General features: G+C 38.3%; 4 protein-coding genes across 4 annotated transcripts; 3 read left to right on the forward strand and 1 right to left on the reverse strand.

Annotated features, from left to right (window-relative positions):
• The first annotated feature begins 30 nt into the window (after positions 1–30).
• Positions 31–1,214, forward strand: LOC148689666 (senescence-specific cysteine protease SAG39-like). The gene is made up of 2 exons (XM_088689947.1): positions 31–472; positions 582–1,214. Exons 1-2 carry the CDS (start codon positions 31–33, stop codon positions 1,172–1,174), a joined length of 1,035 nt encoding a protein of 344 aa, XP_088546073.1. The 3' UTR covers positions 1,175–1,214.
• A 2,698-nt stretch (positions 1,215–3,912) lies between these two features.
• LOC137749148 (senescence-specific cysteine protease SAG39-like) lies at positions 3,913–7,189 on the forward strand. Its single transcript, XM_088688686.1, has 3 exons — positions 3,913–4,354; positions 4,464–4,586; positions 6,628–7,189. The coding sequence occupies exons 1-3, from the start codon at positions 3,913–3,915 to the stop codon at positions 7,095–7,097; spliced, it is 1,035 nt and encodes a 344-aa protein (XP_088544812.1). The 3' UTR covers positions 7,098–7,189.
• A 1,440-nt stretch (positions 7,190–8,629) lies between these two features.
• Positions 8,630–10,015, forward strand: LOC137708034 (senescence-specific cysteine protease SAG39-like). The gene is made up of 2 exons (XM_068446997.2): positions 8,630–9,179; positions 9,314–10,015. The coding sequence occupies exons 1-2, from the start codon at positions 8,738–8,740 to the stop codon at positions 9,904–9,906; spliced, it is 1,035 nt and encodes a 344-aa protein (XP_068303098.2). The 5' UTR covers positions 8,630–8,737; the 3' UTR covers positions 9,907–10,015.
• A 1,178-nt stretch (positions 10,016–11,193) lies between these two features.
• Positions 11,194–15,974, reverse strand: LOC137708033 (ketol-acid reductoisomerase, chloroplastic). Its single transcript, XM_068446996.2, has 10 exons — positions 15,440–15,974; positions 14,968–15,060; positions 14,606–14,671; positions 14,351–14,491; positions 13,485–13,712; positions 13,276–13,393; positions 13,035–13,174; positions 12,748–12,915; positions 12,437–12,592; positions 11,194–11,802 (listed from the first exon to the last, which is right to left on the reverse strand). The coding sequence occupies exons 1-10, from the start codon at positions 15,728–15,730 to the stop codon at positions 11,437–11,439; spliced, it is 1,767 nt and encodes a 588-aa protein (XP_068303097.2). The 5' UTR covers positions 15,731–15,974; the 3' UTR covers positions 11,194–11,436.
• Between the last annotated feature and the right edge of the window lie 2,590 nt (positions 15,975–18,564).

Here is an 18,564-nt window from a genome sequence, read left to right on the forward strand (position 1 = left end):
GCTTGCTTCTACAACAGTAGCTAGCTACCCATGGACATCCTAAACCTGCAGCTATGGAAGTATATGTGCTTGGGTTTGATCCTCATGTTGGGAGCTTGGTCTTCTGAAGCCACTTCTCGCAGTCTGCAAGATGCATCAATGTATCGGAGATACGAGCAATGGTTGGCTCATTATGGCCGCGTATATAATGACGTTGATGAGAAGGAAATTCGTTTTAAGATATTCAAGGAAAACGTGGCCTTTATACAATCTTCTAATAAGGATGCAAACAAACCTCACAAATTAAGTGTCAATCAATTTGCAGACCTTACAAATGAAGAGTTCAAAGCCTCAAGAAATGGATTCAAGGGCCATGAATGTTCCACGAAGACGACTTCTTTCAAATATGAAAATGTGACTGCTGCTTTGCCAGCAACAATGGACTGGAGAAAGAAAGGAGCTGTAACCCCCGTTAAGGACCAAGGCCAATGTGGTAAGTACATAAAGGTCTAGCTTCCTGCCATTAATTTAGAGAGACACTGTATATAATCATCTTTAATATATTCCTAATCTAACTACTTTTCATTCCAATCGAAATACAGGATGTTGTTGGGCTTTTTCAGCAGTTGCCGCCACCGAAGGTGTTACACAGCTTACAACTGGTAAATTAATCTCTTTGTCTGAGCAAGAGCTCGTAGATTGTGACACCGCTGGTGAAGACCAAGGTTGTGAGGGTGGCTTAATGGACGATGCGTTTCAGTTCATCCAACAAAATCACGGGATTAGTACAGAAACTAATTACCCCTACAACGGTGTTGATGGTACATGCAACACCAAGAAGGAATCCATCATTGCAGCCAAGATAACTGGCTTTGAGGATGTGCCTGCAAATAGTGAAAAGGCCCTTCTAACCGCTGTTGCTCATCAACCTGTTTCCGTTGCCATCGATGCTAGCGGTTCCGACTTTCAATTCTATTCAAGTGGTGTCTTCACCGGAACTTGTGGAACGAGTCTTGACCATGGTGTTACCGCTGTTGGATATGGCGTGAGTGAGGATGGGACTAAGTATTGGCTAGTGAAGAACTCATGGGGTGCAGAATGGGGCGAAGCTGGGTACATAAGAATGCAAAGAGATGTTGCTGCACCTGAAGGACTTTGTGGGATTGCTATGTCTGCCTCTTACCCCACAGCTTAGTTAATTAAATCAATGCCTACTAGCTATTTGCCTTGTAGGTAGTCTGATATGTATAAGATAATCAAGATAATTGTTGGGCACTTCTCATCTAAATTTAATAGAGTCGCTTTCTTGGTCATCAGGTGTCCAAGAATTCATAATCACACACTATTAGATTTGATATGAAAGATTAAAAACCAAAATCACAATTTATTCTCCATCTTAGTCACCTGCTGACCAAAAGAACCTATGGTCCAAGTTGGCATTGGCCTCCCACTAATCAAAAGAATTGCAATCAAACATCTATATATTCATGCAGCTATTGGGCTTTTGCAGCAGCGAAAGCCGTTGAAGGAATTACTCGGCTTACAAATGGTCAATAATTAAACTTTGTCCGAGCAACAAGTGATTGATTGTGATACCCGCTGTGAAGACCTAGGTTGTGGTGGTGGCTACCTTGACGGCGCCTTTGAGTTCATCAATCAAAACCATGTGATTAGCTCCGCAAGGACCGCAACGCCGGTGTTAGACAGTACATGGAGCACCAAAGGCCCTCATACAGCCAATATAACTGGCTATGAAGGCGTGCCGATAAGTAATGAGAAGGCCCTATAAGACTTATGTTGAGTTGTCAATTATTATGAATCAAATTACTTAAAAGGAAAATAACTTGATCTTCAAGATATTGAACTTTTAGCATAATTCAATATTGGTTAGTAAGAATCATGGAACCAAGATATATTACTAATTGAAACCCTAATTAAGTAAGACATTGTACATGCCTTGATGGGACACCATTAAGATTAAATGGTGATTTGATGTATTCCTCCAATTACTATAGCCAACGAGATTGAAGGAACCCTAATCACTATAATAAGGGTGTCCCTGCTTTCACAACACATACATTCGATTCCATGCAAACCCTATTATTCATGAAACACTTCTGCTTGTTGCAAGTAAAAGACTTTTTTGTCATCCACAAGAATCATGTCTTCCGTATACTAATGATAAGTAAATTGTAATTAATTTATTATAATTTTAGTTTATCAAATCCGTAATCCTAATGTCATGTTCTTCTTATGATTTCAGAAATTTCTTATCCTTCTCAAGGCTTGCTAATCTACCTATTTCTGTTTTCATTGATGTCGGAGGAGAAGATTTCATGTCAGTCCTACAACAGTGGTCATTAAAGGGGTATGTGGACTATCCATCGACCAATGTGTTTCCGCTATTAGTCAAGGGATAGGTGTTGATGGAGAACATATATGGCAAACGTATACCGCAAGTGGTGTTTTCTCAACGAAATAAGAACATGTGCAACTCTGGCGCAAGCCGTGTTTCCGCTTTTAATTGCTCTGACGCAACTCTTGTCGCATAAAGTATGCATCAGCAGTCACTGAAATATCAACTGTAGGTCTGAGTTCAGCGTACTTGGGATTAGGATTCTCTCTCTTTTTATTTCCATTCCCTTTCATCTCTTTCTCTCATATTCTTTATTTTATCTTTCTCTTTCTATAAAAAATTAATATAAGATGTTAACGCGGCTTAACTGTAACCCTTCAAATAGGAAGAGAAGGAAAAAAAAGGAGAGAAAATCTTACTCCCTCAGTTGATGGGTGCATCATTGTCCACAGAAATTAAGGCCTGCTGAGTAAGGATGTAATCAAATCATGGAGCCCATTTCCTTGATCCCAACCGAGCTATTGTTGAACAGTTATCAGCCATGAAAGAATCTCCCCGTGCATGCATAAACGGATTCAAAGAATCCAGACTCAATAACACCTTCATTAATGATCTCCGAACATGAATGTCCTACTAATTCTACTAATTAGAGCTTATCTTTGGGGTTTAATTTTCTGATATCATTCTTCTCATCAAAAAGGAAAATATATAATGTACAAGAGTGATTTACAATGAAAGAAATAAACATCAAATAACCTAATTACAATCTGATTATAAAGACTCAAAAAAGGGTAACTAAACTACAAAAAGTCAACTCTCCAACATGTCCAATGCTAGGGAGACCAAAATTTTAAACTAAATTTACAAACCAAATGATATGTCACCAATAAGAAATAAATACGTTAATCAACGTTTAAGTAATAATCACATCATTTGGTTTGCAAATTTGGTTTAAAGAATTTGGTCCCCCTAGCATTATCCCCAATATGTGACTTGATAATAAGCCGATTAGTTAACGCCTTGACAATCCGTTATTTTTGTATCATTTCAGATCAGATTAACAGATCGTGTAAGAAATTATCTGGTCTATCAGAGACTCCTCGTGGACTCTCTGGAAACTTTTTATTTCAACTTTTGGTTTTTAGTTGAAAATTGTATGTAGTTACCATATAGATTATTTCAAATAAATAAAAACACAAGTAAAGACAAAATAATGATTATCAAACCATCCTTAAATAAAGTAAATTCAAGATGGTTGAGGATCCACGATTACATTTCAGAACACAATGTGAACAAATATATTACGCACACAAGGACAAAAGGTAAGCATCAGCTCCCAAATTAAATGAAAGGTCAATTTACTAAAAATAATCTTACAGGTCTATATCATCATATTTTCCAAGGCACGTACCACGCTGATCATTTTTTGGGGCACTGAAATAGCTATAAACGCCATTCTCTCTACCACCTTGAGTAGCATATAAATCGTAGACCAAATCTACCATTTCAGTGTATCTGATCATCATCATATCCTTTACCAAAATCCAGCTTGCTTCTACAACAGTAGCTAGCTAACCATGGACATCCTAAACCTGCAGCTATGGAAGTATATGTGCTTGGGTTTGATCCTCATGTTGGGAGCTTGGTCTTCTGAAGCCACTTCTCGCAGTCTGCAAGATGCATCAATGTATCGGAGATACGAGCAATGGTTGGCTCGTTATGGCCGCGTATATAATGACGTCGATGAGAAGGAAATTCGTTTTAAGATATTCAAGGAAAATGTGGCCTTTATACAATCTTCTAATAAGGATGCAAACAAACCTCACAAATTAAGTGTCAATCAATTTGCAGACCTTACAAATGAAGAGTTCAAAGCCTCAAGAAATGGATTCACGGGCCTTGAATGTTCCACGAAGACGACTTCTTTCAAATATGAAAATGTGACTGCTGCTTTGCCAGCAACAATGGACTGGAGAAAGAAAGGAGCTGTAACCCCCGTTAAGGACCAAGGCCAATGTGGTAAGTACATAAAGGTCTAGCTTCCTGCCATTAATTTAGAGAGACACTATATATAATCATCTTTAATATATTCCTAATCTAACTACTTTTCATTCCAATCGAAATACAGGATGTTGTTGGGCTTTTTCAGCAGTTGCCGCCACCGAAGGTGTTACACAGCTTACAACTGGTAAATTGATCTCTTTGTCTGAGCAAGAGCTCGTTGATTGTGACACCGCTGGTGAAGACCAAGGTTGTGTTGTGCCTTGGCCCGTTCGTTAGTGCGGAACCGAGATTCAGATTACAACCTCACCAAAATCACACACAGTTGAATAGTTTAAAATACAAGAAATAAAGACATAGAGAAATTTACGAGGTTCGGCAAAAACCTGCCTACGTCCTCGGAGAGATATTGCTCTTCACTATGAGAATAACAGTACAAGTATACATGAGTTAAATCGACATAACCCAATCCCATATCCCTTGTACACCCACTCACAGAATTTTCCCAAGAGCCTCACTCTACCCCAAGAGTTCTTTCACAAGAGATCTTTCACTCTAGCTCTCTTGATTTCTCTCCACCCATGCCCATGGTAGAGCCAAATGCTCACACCATCTCTTTTGGATGTTTTCCTTCTCTCATCCGTATCCTTGTTTTTCCAAATGCTCTCTTTTTATGCTTTTCTTAATCCAAGCCTTCTCCCACAAAACATGGCTTTGAAAAAACCACAAAACATGGCTTTGAAAAAGCCACAAAACATGGAGCAATTTAAGCCACAAAACAAGGAAACATTTGGCCATTATCCAACAATCTCCACCTTGGCCAAATTGTACCAAAGTCCATTGGCCTTACGTACCAGCATGCACACTCTGAATCAACCTCGTTGGTCCTGTTCCGATTCAGTTACTGCCAATGCATGTGCAGCTGTTGCAAGCTAAAAATCACCATTTAGCTTCAGACAAGATCTCAACACATCCTCGTCTCCTCCAGCAGGTTTTCCTCCTCTTCATTGTCTGCAACCTGGAAACTCTGCAGCGCGCCTATTTCCAGCAACAACCCATCGAGCCAGACAAAATTCCCACGCTTCCTCCTACCTCAGGACATTCTCATCACCTGTGAATCCCATAGCTCCACCTACTGCAAAACCCCTGCAACACTTGAGACTAAATATCACCAGGAGAAGTGTTGCTTCGAGTACCTAGAGGGCATACTCAAAGTCTTCCACCACAAACTTGCTAACCCGGCCTTGCACCCGTAGCACTGTGGACCCTTGCCTCCGGAACCGGATCTGAACCTGCTGTCTCTCTCAGATCCTCTTTCCAATTTTCTTCCACGATTTCAACCTTGAATAGCTTAAGCAGTCTTGTGCCCACCATCATTCATGGTCTCTTGTGTGTATCATTCCACACCAAAGAAGCTTGCACCTGCTGCAAACTTACTGTTTCTTTCCTTGCAGTAAAGTTTCACAAGGTTCTCGTACAAATCTGAAAGTGAGGTAAGAAGAAAGAGGCCTTTGTCTTATTCCTCAACATCAACTTTCGCAGTTGATCCAAGCATCCCTAAACACGGCTTCCATTTCTTCAGGCTTCCATTACTCTCCTTTACCAAGAGCAAAACCGCATCTCCCTTTAAACTGCTCAACTGAAAATTCCATGGTGAACAACAAATCTGGACCTCCAACGAACCAAAGCCCCCAACGATGCTCTGATACCAATTGTTGTGCCTTGGCCCGTTCGTTAGTGCGGAACCGAGATTCAGATTACAACCTCACCAAAATCACACACAGTTGAATAGTTTAAAATACAAGAAATAAAGACACAGAGAAATTTACGAGGTTCGGCAAAAACCTGCCTACGTCCTCGGAGAGATATTGCTCTTCACTATGAGAATAACAGTACAAGTATACATGAGTTAAATCGACATAACCCAATCCCATATCCCTTGTACACCCACTCACAGAATTTTCCCAAGAGCCTCACTCTACCCCAAGAGTTCTTTCACAAGAGATCTTTCACTCTAGCTCTCTTGATTTCTCTCCACCCATGCCCATGGTAGAGCCAAATGCTCACACCATCTCTTTTGGATGCTTTCCTTCTCTCATCCGTATCCTTGTTTTTCCAAATGCTCTCTTTTTATGCTTTTCTTAATCCAAGCCTTCTCCCACAAAACATGGCTTTGAAAAAGCCACAAAACATGGCTTTGAAAAAACCACAAAACATGGCTTTGAAAAAGCCACAAAACATGGAGCAATTTAAGCCACAAAACAAGGAAACATTTGGCCATTATCCAACAGGTTGTGAGGGCGGCTTAATGGACGATGCGTTTCAGTTCATCCAACAAAATCACGGGATTAGCACAGAAACAAATTACCCCTACAACGGTGTTGATGGTACATGTAACACCAAGAAGGAAGCCATCATTGCAGCCAAGATAACTGGCTTTGAGGATGTGCCTGCAAATAGTGAAAAGGCCCTTCTAACCGCTGTTGCTCATCAACCTGTTTCCGTTGCCATCTATGCTAGCGGTTCCGACTTCCAATTCTATTCAAGTGGTGTCTTCACCGGAACTTGTGGAACGAGTCTTGACCATGGTGTTACCGCTGTTGGATATGGCGTGAGTGAGGATGGAACTAAGTATTGGCTAGTGAAGAACTCATGGGGTGCAAAATGGGGCGAAGCTGGGTACATAAGAATGCAAAGAGATGTTGCTGCACCTGAAGGACTTTGTGGGATTGCTATGTCTGCCTCTTACCCCACAGCTTAGTTAATTAAATCAATGCCTACTAGCTATATGCCTTGTAGGTAGTCTGATATGTATCTACCTGTATGTGTAAAATATTTATAAGATAATCAAGATAATTGTTGCGCATTTCTCATCTAAATTTAATAGACTTGTTTTCTTAGTCATTTGGTGTCCAAGAATTCTTGATCACACACTATTAGATTTGATATGAAAGATTAAAAACCAAAATCACACATTTATTCCTAAATTTGATAGACTCGCTTTCTTGGTCATCCGATGTCCAAGAATTCATGATCACACACTATTAGATTTGATATGAAAAATTAAAAACCAAAATCACACATTTATTCTCCATCTTAGTGACCCCGATGACCAAAAGAACCTATGGTCCAAGTTCGCATTGCCCTCCCACTAATCAAAAGAATTGCAATCAAACATCTATATATTCAGGCAGCTATAGGGCTTTTGCAGCAGCGAGAGCCGTTGAAGGAATTACTCGGCTTACAAATGCTCAATTAAACTTTGTCCGAGCAACAAGTGGTTGATTGTGATACCCGCGCTGAAGACCAAGGTTGTGGTGGTGGCTACCTTGACGGCGCCTTTGAGTTCATCAATCAAAACCATGTGATTAGCTCCGCAAGGACCGCAACGCCGGTGTTAGACGGTACATGGAACACCGAAGGCCCTCATACAGCCACTGTAACTGGCTATGAAGACGTGCCGATTAGCAATTAGAAGGCCCTATAAGACTCATGTTGAGTTGTCAATTATTATAAATCAAATTACTTGATCTTCAATATATTTAACTTTTAACGTAATTCAATATTGGTTTGTAAGAATCATGGAACCAAGATATATTAGTTGACTAATTGAAACCCTAATTAAGTAAGACATATTGTACATGTCTTTGTGGGACACCATTAAGATTGAATGGTGATTTGGTGCATTCCTCCAATTACTACAACAGGCGAGATTGGAGGAACCCTAATCACTATAATAAGGGTGTCCCTACTTTCACAACACACACATTCGATTATAAGCAAACCCAATTATTGCTGGAACACTTCCGCTTGTTGAAAATAGAAGACTATTTTGTCATCCGTAAGAGTTATGTCTTCCGTATAACAAAGATGAGTAAATTGTAATTAATTTATTATAATTTTAGTTTATCAAATCCGTAATCCTAATGTCTTGTTGTTTTTCTTATGATTTCAGAAATTTCTTACAAATCCTTCTCAAGGCTTGCTAATCTACCTATTTCGGTTTTCATATTTCAAATAAATAAAAACTAAACTAAAGACGAAATAATGATTATCAAACCATCCTTAACTAAAATAAAAATCCAAGATGGCTGAGGATCCACGAGTACATTTCAGAACACAATGCGAACAAGTATATTACGCACACAAGGACAAAAGGTAAGCATCAGGTCCCAAATTAAATGAAGGGTCAATTTACTAATAATAATCTTATAGGTCTATATCATCATACTTTCTAAGGCACGTACCACGCTGATCATTTTTTGGGGCACTGAAATTGCTATAAACGCCGTTCTCTCTACCACCTTGAGTAGTATATAAATCGCCGAGCAAGTCTACCATTTCAATATATCTGCTCATCATCATATCCTTTACCAAAATCCAGCTTGCTTCTAGCTACCCATGGAGATCCTAAACCTGCAGCTATGGAAGTATATGTGCTTGGGTTTGATCCTCATGTTGGGAGTTTGGTCTTCTGAAGCCACTTCTCGCAGTCTGCAAGATTCATCAATGTACGGGAGATACGAGCAATGGTTGGCTCGTTATGGCCGCGTATATAACGACGTCAATGAGAAGGAAACTCGTTTCAAGATATTCAAGGAAAATTTGGCGTTTATAGAATTTTCTAATAAAGATGCAAACAAACCCTACAAATTAAGTGTCAACCAATTTGCTGACCTTACAAATGAAGAGTTCAAAGCCACAAGAAATGGATTCAAGGGCCATGAGTGTTCCACAAAGACGACTTCTTTCAAATATGAAAATGTGACCGTACCATTACCAGCAACAATGGATTGGAGAAAGAAAGGAGCTGTAACCCCCGTTAAGGACCAAGGCCAGTGCGGTAAGTACATAAACGTCTAGCTTCTTGTCATTAACTTAGAGAGACACTATATATACATATATATATATATATATATATATTCATCTTTTATTTTTCCCTTAATCTAACTACTTTTGATTCCAATCAAAATACAGGATGTTGTTGGGCTTTTTCAGCAGTGGCCGCCACCGAAGGAATTACACAGCTTACAACTGGTAACTTGATCTCTTTGTCTGAGCAAGAGCTCGTTGATTGTGACACTGCTGGGGAAGACCAAGGTTGTGAGGGTGGCTTGATGGACGATGCATTCCAGTTCATCCAACAAAATCACGGGATTAGCACAGAAGCTAATTACCCATACAACGGTGTTGATGGTACATGTAACACCAAGAAGGAAGCCATCATTGCAGCCAAGATAACTGGCTTTGAGGATGTGCCTGCAAATAGTGAAAAGGCCCTTCTAACCGCTGTTGCTCATCAACCTGTTTCCGTTGCCATCGATGCTAGCGGTTCCAACTTCCAATTCTATTCAAGTGGTGTCTTCACCGGAACTTGTGGAACGAGTCTTGACCATGGTGTTACCGCTGTTGGATATGGCGTGAGTGAGGATGGGACTAAGTATTGGCTAGTGAAGAACTCATGGGGTGCAGAATGGGGCGAAGCTGGGTACATAAGAATGCAAAGAGATGTTGCTGCACCTGAAGGACTTTGTGGGATTGCTATGTCTGCCTCTTACCCCACAGCTTAGTTAATTAAATCAATGCATACTAGGTGTATGCCTTGTAGGTAGTATGATATGTATCAACCTGTATGTGTAAAATTATTATAAGATAATTGTTGGGTATTTCTCATCTCAACTTAATACTCCCTCCCTTGGTGATCTGGTTTTCAAGAATTCATGATCACACTCTTAGATTTATGAAAGATAAAAATTAGAACACTAAAAGACGACATTTGTTCTCCATCTTGGCACCCGGTGACCGAAAGAACATATGATCCAAGTTGGCATTGCCCTCCCACTCATCAAAAGAATTGTTTTCAAACATCCATTCAGGCAGCTGTTGGGCTTTTGCAGCAGCGGGAGCCGTAGAAGGAATTACTCAAGTTATAAATGGTGAATTAAACTTTGTCCGAGCAACAACTGGTTGATTGTGATACCAGCGGTGAAGACCTAGGTTGTGGCCGTGGCTACCTTGACGGTGCGTGCTTTTGAGTTCATCAATCAAAACCATGAGATTAGATCCATCACACCGGTGTTAGATGGTACATGCAACACCCAGGCCCATCACACAACCAATATAACTGCCTATGAAGGCTTGTTAATCTACCTGTTTCTGTTTACGTTGATGTAGGAGGAGAATATTTCACGTCCTATAAAAGTGGTCGTTACAGAGGTATGTGGACTACATCGACCAATGCCTTTCCACCATTGTTCAAGGGATAAGTGACGATGGAGAACTTACATGGCAGGTAAACCGCAACATGGTGTCTCATGTCAATGAAATAAAGATATGTTTACAAAATTTTCCACTTTTTTTCTTTATTATTGACGAGAAACACCACTGTAGCAATGTGCCAATGCCATATACGCCCTATATTATTGTGTCTCAGATTGTATCCGCGAAAGAAGCACCAATTTTAGAAAGACTTTTTAGCCATAATAGTCCCTAAAAATTGCATAACTCGGCACTTTGATCCTTGAGATTTGAAATCAATAGAAATGGTCTCTAAGTTTCTTCATCATCAATCATTTTGGTCATTTCATAAAAAAAATATATTAAATAAGAACTAAAATAACAAAAATACCCTCAATTTAATAAACAATGGGCCAAATGATTTGACAAAAATTTAAGGTATTTTTGTCAATCTAGCATATTATTTAATGGACATTTTTCATGAAATGACAAATAATTGATAGTGAACAAACTCAGGGACTACTTCTAGTGTTTTCAAATCTCAAAAACCAAAATGAGAAGTTATGCAAATCTCAGAGACTATTTTGACTAAAAAACCTTTTAGAAATGCCAAAAAGAAATGCAAAAAATGAGAAACTACATCCATAAACCAATAACCAGACCTTCGAAGGAACCACCATCCGCAGTAACATTATTAATATTTTAACTACTTGGTACTACCGCAAAATCATAACACAACTTGCAATGTGATGAAGTACACATGATCAGTAAAAACAGAATAATCTAGGACAAACTACAGCACACCTTAAGTATGGAGCCAAACGGAATTCATAGGCCAGCTCAGGCAGTAGGTTCGTCGAGTTTTAGTTGCTCTGACGCAACTCTGGTCGCACAAAATCTGCATCAGCAGTCACTGAAATGTCAACTGTAGGTCTCAGTTCAGCGCATACTTTGATGGCTCCATGCACTGGATCTGACATGAAGTTGCTGATGAGGTCTCGGTTGATGGGTGCACCATTGTCCACGGAAACTAAGGCCTGCTGAGTAAGGATGTAATCAAATCGTGGAGCCCATTTCCTTGATCCCAATCGAGCTGTTGTTGAACAGTTATCAACCATGAAAGAAACTCCCCGTGCATGCATAAAAGGATTCAAAGAATCCACCGACTCAATAACACTTTCATTAATGATCTCCGAATATGAATGTCCTTTCTTCCTCAATACTTCAATCTGAAAATTCATAAAAGCAATTAAAATCAAATGCAGAATTATCCCCAGTTACTAACAATATCATTTATTTCTATTACGACAAAGATAAAATAACATCACAGCATTTATGTTCCAAGGATCTGAAGGTTCAATTGATAAAAAGAAACCTATAATTTGCATTACGAAACAATACGCGTGTTCATTGTTTAGTTGATGACCTAAAATATATATTTGAAGTAGATGTTTCATGATTTTGACTAGATACATTGACAGAAAAATAACCCTTTACAAAATCCACATTCTTAACTATAGGTCTAAACCTGATATGCATCTTAGTCTGAGAAAAGTAAAAACATCAAACTATTTTCACATACCAATCTTTTGTTGCCAATATTTTAATATTTTTTAGGCACGCACTTGCTATTCAGGCTGTTTAATTAACTAGTCTGGTGTCAATATAAAGTCAACGACGAACGTTATTAATCTTGGCAAGTTAAAGTATGAAAATACGTATCATTATAGACTACTACACTCTGAGATCAGAACAGAAAAATCCCATTCATGTGTAAGCAACTCGGAACAATTGCTTGTTGGAAGTTAATTTCTTCTTTTGCAATGTCACATTCTCACCCATTCTAAAGGGTTAGGCTCGTACCTGTGCCATCATTAAGGCAACAAAAACACCCGCAGTGAAAGGGTGTAATGGGCCTAGATCACCAGCTGGCCTTGTTGATCTGACACGCTCACCAACTTTCCACATGCGGGTCTGATCAATTTTACCCATTGGGAATGCAGGCAGACCCTCCTTCTCCTGTAACAAAGGTATGTTCATTATCAATTGCATGACATTAATATTCGTTTTACTTAAAAGTATTCAAAGAACTATGACTCTGAGAATCATGTACTTCTAAACAACAATAATCAAAATTTGGGCTTTCACCAATTGAAAACAGATGGAGAACATACATAAAAGCGACGACCGGCCAAGACAACACTGCGGATCTCGCTGCCACTGGCAACATCTTCATAGCATTCATACAAGATGTCCATGCATGGATAAAATGAGGCGCTATATGCAGCCTCAAATTCCTTTTTGCCATCTTCAGACAACGAGTTGTAAATCTCTAACATTCCCTGTTGGGAAAAATAATAAAAACAATGACCACTTGTTCTTAAATTGACATACAAGCACAGACGTGCAAGGAACACACAGATGTAAACTACAAATAATGAAATTCATGTCCAGGCAGTACCTTAGCCGAGATGGTCCTTGACACAATTCCAGTTATACATTCAACAGTGTTTTTATAAGCCAAATCCTCACTCATTCCATTTTCAGTGTACCTTCTAAACAGGGACTCCACAATTCCATGAACAGCACCAAGTAATATGCCTACAAAGCAGAGAAGAAGAGATGAGATATCAACTTTACTGGATTCAAAGCATAAGCAAAGAAAAGAGAAAGAAAGCTACGATGTAGCGAATAAATCATACCTCGTTCGCCAAAGATGTCACTTTTGTATTCCTGCTCTAGTGTAGTGGCAAATGTGAAAGGAGAACCAAGGGCAACTGACCAGCCCAGGGCCACATCTGTGGCTCTACCATCAACATCCTGTACAAACACAGCACATTTAGTATCCAGGATATTGGGCCAGAAAATATGTAGTCACAGAGAGAGAGAGAGAGAGAGAGAGAGAGCTGACCTGGTGGACAGCAAAACTGGAATTAATTCCCGCACCATTTATCTCTTTGCCTTGGACATAAAGTCTCCTTACAGATGGACCCATCCCCTTGGGACATACAGCAATTACACTGAAGTTCTTGGGAAAGTCAAGTCCCACTGACTGCAAATGCCCTAGAAGAAAACCATGGGAAAGACCAAGTATACTATTTGGTTTCATGTGTGAAAATACTTTCTCATAATTATCGGCCTGCAACATGAGACAAAGTTAAATCCTTTCAGAAAGATGCTTCTTAGGGTAGCCAGAAAACAGGCTCGTTCACCCACACACTCACGACTTCATTCCATTAGAGATTACTTTCTGTAATATGACCTGATTCTCAACAAAGTGAAACTTCACCAAGCAAACGTTACTTAGGTTAGCATGGCAGCAAATAATTTCCGACTAGCAAAACAAAATCATGCATAATTATGAAGATATTCATGAGATGACAATTACATGCAGATAGCTTAATACCACTCTGGTTTAATGCTAACAAATGACTTGTTAAGACTCACATGGTAGAGAACTTAAAAAACACTTGATTATTAACACCATCATTCAACAACTTTCAGCACATATAGTTCGCGATATTACATCAAAGAAAAAACAAAACAATATGGTAATCGATTATCAGTACTTCAGTCTTTATTAACCTAGTTTCCAAAGTGACTTATTAGTAAGTACGAAAAGTCAGTATCCAGGTATAAGAAGATAAGAGATGGTTGAAAATGATAAATGGATTAGCAGACCCAAAATCATTTTAGCAGAAATAGAAGCGCCGCCGCAACTACAAGTTACAGCCAATATTAGCAGAAACACAATAACCAAAAGTGCAATCGACAGACCTGTGCAGAATCAGAGATTAGTAGCAACACGAGATCACTGCCTGAGATTGTTTCCCATATATCCCCCAAAGTCCCATTCTCCTCAGTGAAACCAGCTGCACGAGCTTCAGCAAAAGAACGAGAACCCTTCCTGAGTCCAATCTGTAAAGTCACAAGAAGTTAAATTAGTTAACCGCAAGACATTGAAAAATAAGTCAGTAACCATATCTTTTTTTCATATTAAATATATTTTAGTGTAAACAGAAAAGCATTTACCTTGACAACAATGTCAGACTTTGCTTCAACTAAAGAATCTCTTAGATTCTGAGCTTGAGCAGGTCCCTGGGGAAAAGATAGGTTAAAGACCCAAATAACATATAGCGACTGAGACAGAAAAACAATATACATTCACTTTCTACAACAGTAAAAAATGCACGGAAAAAAATACGATACATAACCACCCCCTCTCAATTCATACTGGATTAACATAACGAATCTATTGGCTTAGAGAACAACCGTATGGATACAGAAACGGAGAGAAAACCTAAGAACCAATGCAGACCCAAATACTAAGCATGATATTCAATAAAACAACCATTTAACAAATACATAAAATATATGAGAGAAAGTTCATTCACCTGAGAACCCCAACCGATAACACCAATCTGCTTGATACCCTTGAAAGCATCGGGCAGCAAGTGGAACAGATCCCTTCCTCCTCTCACAATATACTGCAGTCAGCATCAAACCCACCACACACAATCAATAAAAAATTCCAAATGGAAATCTTTCTCAATCATTATTAGCAATATGCATATCGTTACGACAAATAAATACAGTTTATATGTTTTTGCATAAATCGGCGGAAAATCACTAAACAATTTGGCCTCTTTTCCATTCCAATCATTCTTTTTTTTTGTTTGTTAATGATAAGTACAGAGAATATGCACAAAAGCTATCAGGCAGTATAAAAAGCTTCCCTTTCTCTTTCCCCAACCCATTTATTCAAATCCAAGCAAAACCCATCAACTCAATTTGTAAATTAATTAAGCAATATCATAAATGTGTTTGTACAAATAGACAGATAGTGAGAGCGAGAGAGAGAGCGACCTCGTCGTGACCAGCGAGGTTGATCTTCTCCTTGGTGAAAACAGATGTATCGAAATCGAGAGAAGGAGGGGGCTTAATGGACGGCATTGACACCATGCGAGCTCCGAGAGCTAAGCCGCCGCCGGAGACATTATTACCACCGCGGGTGGCCTTGACTCTCAGAGGGCTGAGAGACTTGGAGACCGTAGATGAAAACCCTAGACTGGAGGGAGCCACATGGGTTTTGGATGCGGAGGATAATTGGGGAGCAGGGGAGAGGGCAGGAGAGAAGGAAGAAGTAGCCGCCGCCATTGATGACTGGGATGCAGAGGAAAATGAGCAGGGAGAGTAAGGGTTCGGTGATTAAGCACGTTTTTATACTCGGTTGGGATGTGGCTAACGTGCGCCGGATGTTTAAATAAGCCCGCTGGTTTTGTCTTTTTTTGGGGGAATTGGTACTAGTAGGTACGATATAAAATCATTTCTCATGCTCATCCTCCTTCCTCAGTATCTGTTTATCAATCAAATCCAATCACCAGAATAAATAAATAAAAGTATTGGTTGCACTTTTTTCAGGAAGTTCTAAAGTTTTTTTTTTTTAGTAGAAATAGTTTTTAAAATTAGCATAATTTTTTATTTTAGTCTCTAAAATATGAAATTGAAAATGTTTCATGAACTTGTCCGTCATTAATTGTTTTGATATCTTCATTAAATGAAGATAAAATTTAGGGTATTTTTGTAAAATTATTTTGGCTTATTGTTTATAAAATTCAAGGTACTTTTGTAATTTTCATCTTTGTTTAATATAAATTTTGATAAACCAACCAAAATGATTGATGGTGTCAAACCAAATGACTACTTCTATTGATTTCAAATCAATGACCAAAGTGAAGAGTTATGCTAATGTGAGGGATCATTTTGGTTAAAAAGCTAAAAGCTAAGTTTTAATATAGTGACGGCGTTAGTAGGTTCGATAATTAGTTTAAGTTTTACTTCTATATGAACATAAAAAATATTAGGAGGCGTTTGGTTGACAAGAAAATGAATTTGAGAATGATAAACATCATTTTTATGTTGTAAAAGTAGTATGAATGCCCTATGTAAAACTAGTGGGATGGCCTACATGAAAGCGTTGGAAGATGATGATTGGAATTCACATGATTCATGTGAAGGCTTTGTGAATAATGTTAGTTTGCTTTCGTTAAGTGGTGTGCTATAATTTATGTGTATTGCAGTGTTAGATGAAAACCCTATATGAAAAAGGTGAATTTGAGTCATTGTATACACCGAATACCAACTTCATTTTCCTTGTGAACGACAAGCACAAAACAGAAAGCATAAAGAAATTATACAAGTTTCTTTCACTTCTTTTCTTCTGTATTTATCTTCCTTATCCAACAAAAGTAAAGAAAACAAGATTGTTGCATGATATACTTCCAATCAGATTTCTAGATCTTGTTCTAAAGAATATGTGAGTGATTCATATACAGCATCTCTTTCTTTTATCAAGGGTTCTACCAATTGATATGTTTTCACAAATAATGAAACCCGTCCGTCCATCTTTGATTTCATTTTCCCTTATTGTGGACGAAGACAAGTTTGTTTTCTCTTCTTGTGTCAATTAAAAATGAAAAATAAAAGAAAACGATTTGTCATTTTCCCAACAATATCAAACTTAAGAAAGAAAAAAAATATATATTTAAAGATACGAATTTTTTATTCATCAATTCCTTTATGTGAACCAAATGGGCCTTAAGTTCAAAGTATGATTCTATCTCCTTCTAATTTTCTTTCCATTTTTTCCTTTCTTATTTGAACTGTTATGATTAAGTTAAGTCAACTTTTTATGTTAATTTCTTAATCGTTAGAAAAAGACAAAAAGTAATATGTGAGAAAAGGGGAGAAAATGAGGTGAGAATGGGAGAATCCTGCTCTCTTAAGGTCAGTCAACCACAACAATGGTCCATGTATTAGTTTCATGTTTCATTTTGACACTACTCTATACAAATTTTTTTACTCTAAGCAATTTTTTCTTTATGTTTTTGTAATTCTAAAGTGCAGTATGATTTTTTTTAGAATACCAATATCAACTCCCAAAAAAATTGTATTCTACTGTCCAATATGGTCCTTTGTTTAGCTCTCTATGCGTGTTTTTTGTTAAATTTAGAGGCAAATACCACATTTTGCATTTTGCATCCAACAAAATTAGTAAAACAAAAAAGAATAATGTGGGGTACAAATTTCACATGTGTAAAATTACTTTGATATTCTTACAGTCAAGAACCAGTGTGGTGTGAGCTAAAGGCCCTCCAAAGATGAATCGCAAGCTATAAGTTTCTTAGGTAAGGAACAATTGTCATTTTTCATTAGAATGGGCATGCCTTTACATAATAGCAGGGTTGGAATTCCACGTTATCATGTCTATTTTTGCCAATAACATTAACTTTAAGAGACGTGATGAGGAACATCAATTAAGAGTCTCATTTACGAAAGTTGGTAGTTAAAAATAAAAAGGTGTGTTTACTACAAGTTTAAAATGACGTGTGAAAATCTCTTCTTTTTTTTTACGAGAGATGTTGGTTGTGATATTCCGTCTCTAAAATTATTATTTTATTTTATTCTTGACGTAATTCGAAGATTTGATTGGAACTAGTTCTTTATTTCTCCAAATTTAAGAAAAACGAAGTGAGAGGTACTTTAGTCATTTCAAATTTTCTCGACCTTTTCGGTCAACTCTTGAATTGGTTAGGTAGAGTTCGATTCGATGAGCGTGTAGGTGTAAACAGATCTTATTTTCGAGTCCGAACGAAGAAGTTTGAGTCGTTTACAGTTGGTGGTATTTTGGTAATTTTACCAAAATGCTATAATTGGAGTGAAACCTCCAGAAAAGGGGGGGGGAGGTTTCAGAAAATGGGAGGGGGAGCTGCACTAACCGTTTTAGGGAGAATTTGACCCATAAACCCACCAAACTTGACCCGCTTGTATCTTCTTCATCCGAGCTCCGTATTGGGTGATCTTGGTGTCCATGGAAAGCTCTTGACAAGCCTTACATCTCTGTGATATTAGATTTCCCCATTTCTTTTCCATCTTTGCAGTACGAGGTCGCAAAGCCCACGACTTTTCCGGCGGTTTTATCATTTTTTCGA

This window comes from Pyrus communis, chromosome 17 (genome assembly GCF_041283825.1).
Source record: "Pyrus communis isolate YQ-2024b chromosome 17, ASM4128382v1, whole genome shotgun sequence".
In the NCBI taxonomy this organism is placed as follows: domain Eukaryota; kingdom Viridiplantae; phylum Streptophyta; class Magnoliopsida; order Rosales; family Rosaceae; genus Pyrus; species Pyrus communis.